Here is a 10,353-nt window from a genome sequence, read left to right as displayed (position 1 = left end):
TATTAGGTCTACAAGAATAAAGTCGTAATATTACGAAAATAAAGTCGTAATATTACGAGAATAAAGTCATAATATTAGGTCTACAAGAATAAAGTCGTAATATTTATTTAACATTACGAGAATAAAGTCGTAATATTACGAAAATAAAGTCATAATATTAGGTCTACAAGAATAAAGTCGTAATATTTATTTAACATTACGAGAATAAAGTCGTAATATTAGGTCTACAAGAATAAAGTCGTAATATTTATTTAACATTACGAGAATAAAGTCGTAATATTACGAAAATAAAGTCGTAATATTACGAGAATAAAGTCATAATATTAGGTCTACAAGAATAAAGTCGTAATATTTATTTAACATTACGAGAATAAAGTCATAATATTATGAGAATAAAGTCATAATATTAGGTCTACAAGAATAAAGTCGTAATATTTATTTAACATTACGAGAATAAAGTCATAACATTACGAGAATAAAGTCGTAATATTACGAGAATAAAGTCATAATATTAGGTCTACAAGAATAAAGTCGTAATATTTATTTAACATTACGAGAATAAAGTCGTAATATTACGAAAATAAAGTCATAACATTACGAGAATAAAGTCGTAACATTACGAGAATAAAGTCGTAATATAACGAGAATAAAGTCATAATATTAGGTCTACAAGAATAAAGTCATATTACGAGAATAAAGTCGTAACATTACGAGAATAAAGTCGTTCTACATGAAACTACTAAAATAATTTTATATTCCAAATTCATTCCAAGCATTAAATTATTTTCCATGTTCAACCAAAAACATTCAAGTACAGTGTGAGTATTTTCCCATAGTGCCTGAAGGAAGTTAGACATATTGGATTAGCAAAGTTTGTTTACATTTCAGTATGTCAAGAACATTAAAATTGTGAAAGAACATTTCAGACAATATTTTAACTTTGATGTTGTGTCTTTTAGAAAATGAATGTGGACGATGCCAATTATGAGTCAAAGTAGCCCCTGCCTGTGGACTCGGCTCCCCCAGAGCAGTCGGTCCCCATGTAACCGCTTCAAGCACGCCTGCTGCAGCTATGATGGAAATGTCTACGTCCTGGGAGGAAGAGACAACAGCTGTCTGAGGGACTTCTGGAGGTACAGCGTGGGTAAGGCCTGCATGCACGACTGTTGTTCCATTTATTTTAGTAGGATTTTTACTGCTGCATGTTTTAGATTAAAGCTGCAGTAGGTGATTTTTATAAAAATAACTTTTGGTTGTATTTGCTCTATTTGGTTATAACTTTTACTATATCCTGACAGTGTGACATGAGAGAGAAAATCTGTGATAAAATCAGATCAACAATCAACTATCCTCCAACTATCATCTTTCTCTGATCAGTTGTTTTCGTTCAGGCCCAGTGGATTCTGGCTAGGAAGAGCCACAGGACCCATTTTCATTCACAGATTATCTGTCTCATGTATACGACGGAGTATTAGGGCCAGACTTTTTTTTGGAAATTACGAGAATAAAGTCGTAATATTGTGAGAGAATAAAGTCATAATATTACGAGAATAATAGTAATTTTATGAGAACTGTCTGTTTAACGACAAAATGATCAATACGTTTACCTGTTGACTGTACGGTACGACTGAGACAAACAGCTGCCGGGCTCAGGCTGAGGCTGCTGTTTGGTTGAGCTGCTCACGTCAGATCTTGATATCTCTATCAAAGCTTTTTTTTTCTCATTAAAACAACTTATTTTCTTGCATTATTATTATTATTACATTATTCTTGTAATATTACGACTTTATTCTCGTAACATTACGACTTTTTTTTTTAATATTACGACTTTATTCTCGTAATATTATGACTTTATTCTTATAATATTACAACTTTATTCTCGTAATTTCCAACATTTTATTTATTTTTCCTCTTGGTATGGCCCTAATACTCCGTCGTATGTTCTGCTGTAAGGATATAGTGAAAGTTTCAGCACATATGAAAACAAACGTTTAACATAAATCACCTACTGCAGCTTTAATCATCTGTTGAATTTAAAACAACGTTGCATTATTATTACAGTATTTCATATGACGAATGATACACATAGAAAACTGCCCTGTATGATGCGCTCTGCTCTGCCGTGTTGCATGAAGCAGCGTGTGGTTGTCGGACCCCCGGCTAATCAAACCCATCATTGTGTGCGATTTTACAGTGCATGACGAGTGGACGGAGTTGAACTGCACCGGTGAATCTGCACCAGAAGAACTAGAGGAACATTCTATGGTGGCTCATGAGGTACAAACTCAGCAAAGATCAGTGGATGTCATTTACTTTAAATGCCATAAAAACATATGCATTATCTGACACTGCTTGGTGTGTCAGTGTGTGAATATGTTTCACAGCTTTGACCTTTTCAGGGTTTCTTCTACGTGTTTGGAGGCATGCTGGATTCTGCATACACCAAGTGGAGATGTCCCCTGTGGGTGTTTGACATTGGTGAGTTTCCCCCGTGTGTAATGTTGGCATCCAGTGTTAGGCTTTTGTGTGCAAATGGGACAGACGAAAACTTGTTGTTGCATGTTGATTCCAGCCTCACGCCTGCGAGCCTCTGTGGAAATATTCAGTACCTTTGTTCAGCTGTGCCATAAACCGCCTTTCATGAACTTTCAAATATGTGTTTGTTTCTCAGACCTTAAGCTTTTCTAAAAAAAAAAGGCATGGTTGGAACAAAAGAACAAAACAAAAGGTTGGAAAAGTCCGACGCCAACCGATAAACAAGAAGTAACATCATAAGAACATTTAATTTAATCATACAAAGCTGTGTCGGGAAGGAGTTTCTACTTGGAGCTGCAACATACTAACAGGACATGCATCCTGCCCTAAAAATACCACAACTTGTTGGTTCCTGTGTCTCTACCTTGTACAGCACAGCATTCAGTCTGTCTCAGTCATTAGATACCCAACGACCCGATATTGATTAATGCATCTAATTTTTCCATTGTGCAACATAAAAAAAGAGCTCTGCGATGTTTTGTAACAGGTTCCAGTTGTTCCCCGTGTTTGTGTTACAAATATAGGAGGCTCTTGCTCACCATTTCAAATCACCCTTAAGTACAGTCTGTATGTCTGGTTCAGCTTTAATATTTAAGCCATATTTCAACAGAGCTGTGGCCCAGAATATACCACAATGCTGAATTTAAAGTCTTAAATATGATTTTGACAGGTCATTTTCATTAGATTAATGAAGTTAACATCACTTGTATAAAGTTGTGTTTATGGGAAACGTTTGTATTGATCATGTGGTAAAACTACAGAATGCAAGACTTGCCAGTATAGACGTGAAATAGGTCTTGGATTGCATTCACAATGGTCTCAAAAAGTCAAAGAGTCCTGCAGGAACTCTGCACCGAAATATGTGAGATAATGATCCAAACTCTGCACAGAATACTGTAAGAGACCATGAAATCCTCTTATGTGGGTCTATAGTCAATAATGTGTTGCCATTTTTGGGGAGATTTTCTTTGGCCTTTCCAACTTTTTGAATGACATTCACTTACCATCATTATTTAATATACCATTTGTATCTAGCGTAATTTTACCTAAGCTCTACTTTATTCTCATTTCCCTTTGTTGTGTGTTTTTCAGCGAAGCAGAAGTGGGTGCACTGCCAGGGAAAGACGAGCTCCCCTCAGGTACACAGCGGCTTTCATATCAGATTTGAAGTAGTAACAGAGTTGCCAAGTTCCTTTGTCAGTATTCTTCTAAAGGATTAGATCCTCATTTAAACTGATAATAACGCGTTTTCGTGGAAATAATTACATGTTTTGCACTTGTTGTCGTGAGGCTTAACGAGGGAATGTGCTGTTCTCAGTTAGCAGGTGAACGAAAGCAACACACCTGCCATCAGGAATGTCTTTCCTGGGAATGTCCCTGTTTTATGTTTCAGCAGCTGGTGTTTTTTTTGGACTCAGTAGCAGAACAGTTGGCACCGTTATAACAGTGAATGCTAGGCTGCAGCTCAAACATCGTCATCAGAAAGACACATTCATTCCACTGATCAGTGCTTCACTGTTAATCTTCACAAATTCACAGACATGTTTGCATGAAAAATAACTTTAAATGACCATAATCATTACAGATGTTTGCATTTACATGGACAAAATGATACAACACAGTCAGTGAAATAAAGACAGAAAAACCAAAAGGCACAGGTACAGTTCAAAATGTGTATAAAAAACTAAAATGAAAATAAATGTTAAAAATCTTGGTGGTTATAATAATCCCATTTTTCCCAGTATGTATCCTCCCTTCTCGTATGCAGTCATTGTCTACGGAGGGAATAGAGTTGATTATGTTGAGAAGAAGGGCAATGGTGGGACGGTCTCTCTGGAGCCAGCAGTTTGTAATTGTTTGTAATTAAAGTCCAGAAGAATCTCTGAGACTAAATGACCCGCTCCACCCAGAAACGCTCAACATAGGGTCCAAAAGCTATGAGTGTCCAGCAGAGTGTTTTTGATCTATACTATATCACAAAATAAAATATCACAAAACAATATTTTTCAATATTTTCTTACCCACCTAGTTGAGACCCACTTCATTTGGATTTCTGGTTGACAGTAATAAAAAACAACTCAGTTTTTTCCAGCAGAAATCTCTCCAGCAGTTAGTGGAAGTAGATCTGGTTTCTCTTCAGACTCTATATTTATGAGCAGGCACTGAATTTCATATTGTTTGACAGCAAGAAGAACCCGAGTTCTGAGGAAGTCCAGACTTACTGAGTTTGGAGGCAATTCAAGTGGATTCTTTTCAACATGAAAGTCAGAAACGCCTCAGCTCCCTCAGCAGGGCCCGTTCAGGTGTACCCTGTACGCTGACGGCCCCCCCAAATCGAGACAGACATCAGATCTGGAATTCTGTAGGCGTGGAACCTAAACGAGACAAACACCAAAACATTAAAGACTGAAGAAAATATGAGAAACACAGCTGAAGATAGTTTTCAGTTGGTAGTTCCAGTAGAGCTCTAGCATGCCATCTTACAGACGTCTGTGTGTGTGTGTGTGTGTGTGTGTGTAGACCCAAATGCCCACCAACAGAAAGGGCCACAGTGCTGTGGTGGTTGGCTCTGCCATGCTGCTGTACGGAGGCTTCGTAGACATGAAAGGATCCTCGCAGGACTTTTGGAGTTTGGATTTTGGTGAGTTATTACGATATATTGTTCCTATTTACGCTGTATCATGCATTTTATCAGCCATTTCTGCAGAGAACACCCCACACCTTAAGTATGTGCATTCACTGTGTTTGTATGCATGACAGATACCATGGCTTGGTCCCTGCTGAATGATTCTCAGCAGGGCTCATTAGGCCCAGGCCCCAGACACAGTCACTCAGCCATCGCCTACCAGAGCTGCATGTACCTGTTCGGGGGCCTGAAAGGCTTGCGGGAGCAGAGAGACTTCTGGAGGTGGAATTCCTCCACCAACATATGGAGTTCCCTCAGAAACAAGTGAGTAGTGAGTCAGCTTGTCCTTTTGGGTGTTGTCTCGTGCCCACAGCTAAATAACACAACATGCTGTTTCTCTTACTCTGGCTAGATGATGGTTCTTTGAGAATGTCTACATCAGGAGCTCAGACAGACCATTGGCTCATCTTACACATTTAAACCTTTGAGTCCCTTTCTATCTGGATGGTTAACTCTCCTGACTTGATTTTAAAGTTATTTCCAATCTGTTATACAGAGCAAATGTCATTAGGAGTGCTACAACGAGGCAGAGGAACCGGATATTTTAACAGATTGTCTCTCTCATGTGCTACTGTCAGCATATTGTAAAAGTTCAAGCAAATATAACAAAACAATAATTAAAGAGTTCAATAATTAAGTGAGTACGTCAGATAAAAATGACTTACTGCAGCTTTAATGATATATGAAATCATAAAACATGCATTTTAGATGAATTAGATGTATAAACTTTGAAATAACACAAAACATTCGACATGTTGCTGCCATTAAATTGTCTCTATGCGTCCGGGTTAGAATCAGCTGTCCACTCCAGCGAACGTCACAAGCAGTTTGTCACAGCGCTTCATTGGGCCATGACCACATCTAACTGGTGGCAAACGAACTTGATCCTGTCAGGATAATACGGAGAATACACCTGCTGAACAGCCAGGGATCAGTTTTCAACTGGCTGTGCCGCACAGACACAGAGTGACAGTCAGCGACTAACAAAGCCCTCGAAGGATAGCTGGAGTGCTACCAGACTGGTGTTAGCTCAAACTAGTATTCTTATTATAATTAGATTGGGACTCGGTATCAGAATATACCTTACAGTAAGGGATAGTTCAGGTGTATTGTTGTCATATGGGTTACCATAATCAATAGAAATGACTTAGGGGTAGAAAATATCGTGTCCTTCCAATCCTGAGGTGTGTAGAGCGGTGGCTCTCAACTGGTCTCACCTTGGAACCCACATTTTCCCATTAAGTCACAACCCACTTTCATAGAATTCAAACCAGGCAAATGTATTTTTAAAAAGGCTTTTAAACACAAACAGAATGTCAGATTTTCATCCCTGTAATAAAAAACTGACTAACATTTAAAGCATTTAAAATAAAAAAATGGAAACACCTGAAAAATCCTGGAAATCATTGATCTTGTCCTGGAAGGTTTGAATTGTATTTTAGTTCCCCACTTCGCAGAACAAGTGCAAAACAGGATACATTCTACATTATTTGAACCATTATTCTGGGCTGTAGCTGTAATGTTATGCTGAGAGGACAACTGTAGTAAATTTGAGCCAAATCTCAGTGAAAACATCAGCTGTGATGAGAACAGCCAGGGGCGCCACGAAAGTCTGTCCCACAGAAAAGGCTGACCCCCTACCTGCAGTCAACACTAGGCTTACCGGGAAAATTACAGGACCGTGCTGTCCCGTATTGTCAAAAACTCCTGGAAAATGTCACGGAAAAGGATTTCTTAAAAAGGGTTTGAACCCTGTAACTTGGTGAGTGCAGTATAATTATTACAGATCGAAATGATGGATCATGGTCAAAAAACTATGTGGACTTAAACAACAGTTTCAGGAAATGACCTGTCCAGATGAGGACACACTTAACATCTGTACCTTTCTAATGTATAAGTATCACAGCTGGAGCTTTCTTACATAAAAAGGCAACACGCCAGCGCACACAGTATACATTGTTCTGTGTGTTCCTACCTGCTAACACCGCCTATGGTTTTCCTCAGGTCCGGCCCCTCCAGACTCATGGGTCACTCAGCCGTGGCCTACAAAAACGGTATGCTCCTTTTCGGGGGAGGCGAGAGCCAGAACTCTCCACAGAACTGCCTGTGGAGGTACAACTTCACCACGCAGACCTGGGGGCAGGTTGCCACACTCCCAGGAACTCCCAACCCCCCCGACAAGATTCACCACTGCTGCGTGGGGCTGGGTCCCAGCTACAAGTCCAACCCCGGTAGCCCCGACTCCAGCTCGGAACTCCAACCCAGGCTGCTGGATGGGAGGATGAGGCCCTTCAAAAACAAGTGCTTCCCCGCCCAGCTCACCTTCTTGGGATCGGAGGGAGGTATCGAGCTGGAGACCTTTGGCCCGGACCGGTGCTACGGTCACAAAACACTCACACAATCCTCAGAACTGGACAACAGCAAAGAGGCGTTGACGGGGAAAGATGCGCTCCGGATTGGAAACTGTCTGACCTTTGAAAACAAGGCTTTCAGGAAACAGTGGAGCTGCACAGACGAGGACCTCCTGGATGAGGAGGTCGGGGACGTAGGCCAGAACCTGCCTGATCTGCTGCTGGTGCTGGGGGGAAGACCCTGCTCCAGACACTGTCCTATCTCCATATGGCAGATGACTCTGACAGACTCGTAACAGCCTGAAGAACAAACCTTTTCTCTGAATCAGTGTTACATCGTCACCTAACCTTTGTTAGATCGTGTATATGTTTGAAGAGTTTACTGACACAAATATTTTTTATAATCCTGTTACTTTTGTAACTTGACTGTTGATGTTGTTATGCATTTATCACACACTTCCTACATGCAGAAATAAATTATCCGAAGCTGCAGTCATTAACAATTTCAGTAGTAGTATCACCTAAATTACACACGATGGCGCCAGAGCTCAGCGTTCGGCAGTCTAACAACCTTAATCTACCACTGACTGACTGAGTGACATATATTACAGATACTTCATATTATCTTCAACAATAACAGAACAACAGAAACTGCAGGAAGTTTGAGTGAAATTATGAATTTTGAGCAGATTATATATATATATATATTTTACTGATATTTTTATGAACTTTATATACAATTTTCTGTCTGTATTATATTTGTAACCACTGTTCTAACGTATGACCTATCACTGTTGGGGACATATGGGCCACAGTGCTGGGCTCGTGGAAGGCCAACTGAAAAGTGCTGTAAATGTTCTGCTGCCAGAAATACTAAAATAGCCCCCCCAAAAAAAGATGCACTTCCTGTTTGAGCTTACTGAAAAGTTTGTTGGTTTTGCTCTTTTAATTTGTCAGTGATAATAAAAAATATGAAAGAAGCCTTTATCCTTCATGGTTGTTAAAGGGACAGTTCACCCTAAAATAAAAACATCCCATATTTGCCCTTACCTGAAGTGTTATTTATGTGTACAGACTGTTTTACTGTTTGTTTTTGGGCTATCTAACGTTACAGCTCAGACAAGTAGATGTGTGCTTCCTGTTGCGTGGTGATACGTAGAAAGAAAATAGTTCCTACATGAAAGTGCACCACAAGGTCTGTGGATCCGACATCTCCAAAACCTTCCAAAACCTACACCCCACCCCCCCACCCCCCACCCCACCCCCCCCCCCCCCCGCCCCGCCCACCTGCTGATCATCAGCTGTCAAACACACTTTTTCCAATCAAGATGTCACCTCGCCGCTGTAAGAAGCCTGTGCTGACGTTGAGCCACGCGTGGTATGTTCTGTGCCTCGCTCCAGCTCTCTTTAAAGCCCAGTTAGCTCGTTTATCCGTCAGTTTGTCTTCCTGCCAGAGGAACTGTTGACTCCAGATCCTCCTGTCTGCCGGCTCTACACACCGCTTTTCCCACTGCAAGCCTCCCTAGAGTCCTGCTCAGCCCCAACGTCAGCCAGCCTCCGTACTCTAAGTAATAAAGAGCACTTACCAGTCTTGAGCCTGCCGTTGGGTTCAGCCTTTGAATCGTGACATAAAGCCTTTATGTCTGCACTGTCTCACCAGAGGAGATTCCACTGCCCTGTGCATTGTTTCAGAGATCTGCTGGAGTTTAAAATAAAGTCTGAAGACTGAATTTTAAATAAACCCTGACTCTCTGTTGACATTGGGTCATGTAAAACTAATCTAGGAGAACATGTGCTCTGTGGGTCCACCTGGAGGAAAGTAAACTAATCAGCTATTATGTAGCAGGCCTCTAATCCACCGCTGCTGCTTCGCCTCACTTCATTTGGCCTATTTACCCACATTACACACACACACACACACACAAACACACACACACACACACACACACACACACACACACACCTGCTCCTGAAAACTACCACAAATATTTCTACTGTGTGCACATACGGATCAGATCAGTCATTCAATTAGTTTTAAATCTCTTAAATATTGCAAAAATGTATCTGCGGCACACTACGGAGCCCCTTAAGGAACAGGGGGAGGACAAAAAATTGGTGCTAGTTTTTGTTTTCTCTTTTGTTTTCTGTCTGTTCTGTTTCCTGAATAATTATCATTCAAAAACGAAAATGTTTTATTTTTCCTTTTTCTGCTCGCTCCTCGTTCTACCATCATTCTGAATATGTCAGTCCCAGTGCCGTATTTAAAATGCACATGACTTCATGTTGCCTCTGTGTTACATACCCGTACCTTAATAACCCAATAAACAGACTTTACAACAACAAAAGGTGTTAGCATTAATGTCACAGTTCAACCCAACAGTGATTTTCCCTCTCACATCATTTCACTCTAAATAAATCAGTATTTCACAAGAAAAAAACAACTTGAGTTGATAAATTCATCGTTTTACAATATCTGTCAAAATAATGACAACGTGATGTTTGCACCACATTGTGCAGTTTGAATTCTGCCTGAATGACATCTGTTAGTACACTACACTATTACATAATATACACCTCCCCTGTATTGTACATATAGTCCATTTTAACATGCAAGAACAATCCGGCACTTTGTTATGCAACATATGGTATTATCATCTATTGACCTTTATTATCTATTACAGGACGCTCATTGTACAGTGTGTGTACAGTGTGTGTACAGTGTGTGCACAGTGTGTTGATGTGTGTGTACAGTGTATGTACAGTGTATGTACAGCGTATGCA

The 10,353-nt window shown here is 40.2% G+C and overlaps 1 protein-coding gene across 1 annotated transcript; it reads left to right on the top strand.

Annotated features, from left to right (window-relative positions):
• Window positions 1-222: 222 nt before the first annotated feature.
• On the top strand, window positions 223-8,621 carry si:dkey-3d4.3 (actin-fragmin kinase). The gene is made up of 7 exons (XM_051402919.1): window positions 223-1,144; window positions 2,195-2,277; window positions 2,400-2,478; window positions 3,628-3,674; window positions 5,056-5,176; window positions 5,296-5,485; window positions 7,226-8,621. The coding sequence occupies exons 1-7, from the start codon at window positions 967-969 to the stop codon at window positions 7,866-7,868; spliced, it is 1,341 nt and encodes a 446-aa protein (XP_051258879.1). The 5' UTR covers window positions 223-966; the 3' UTR covers window positions 7,869-8,621.
• Window positions 8,622-10,353: the final 1,732 nt, after the last annotated feature.

The sequence above is a fragment of the Dicentrarchus labrax genome, unplaced genomic scaffold (assembly GCF_905237075.1).
Source record: "Dicentrarchus labrax unplaced genomic scaffold, dlabrax2021, whole genome shotgun sequence".
Classification (NCBI taxonomy): Eukaryota; Metazoa; Chordata; class Actinopteri; family Moronidae; genus Dicentrarchus; species Dicentrarchus labrax.
The sequence above is the reverse complement of the archived record's forward strand: the minus strand, read 5'-3'. Positions and strand labels throughout refer to the sequence as shown.

Bases quoted from the DNA above. Each gene is read 5' to 3' on its own strand.
- si:dkey-3d4.3 (XM_051402919.1), top strand. From the start codon at position 967: ATGTGGACGATGCCAATTATGAGTCAAAGTAGCCCCTGCCTGTGGACT. The intron at 3,675-5,055 runs GTACACAGCGGC...GTGTGTGTGTAG, and splicing joins GAAAGACGAGCTCCCCTCAG to ACCCAAATGCCCACCAACAG. The intron at 5,486-7,225 runs GTGAGTAGTGAG...GGTTTTCCTCAG, and splicing joins TGGAGTTCCCTCAGAAACAA to GTCCGGCCCCTCCAGACTCA.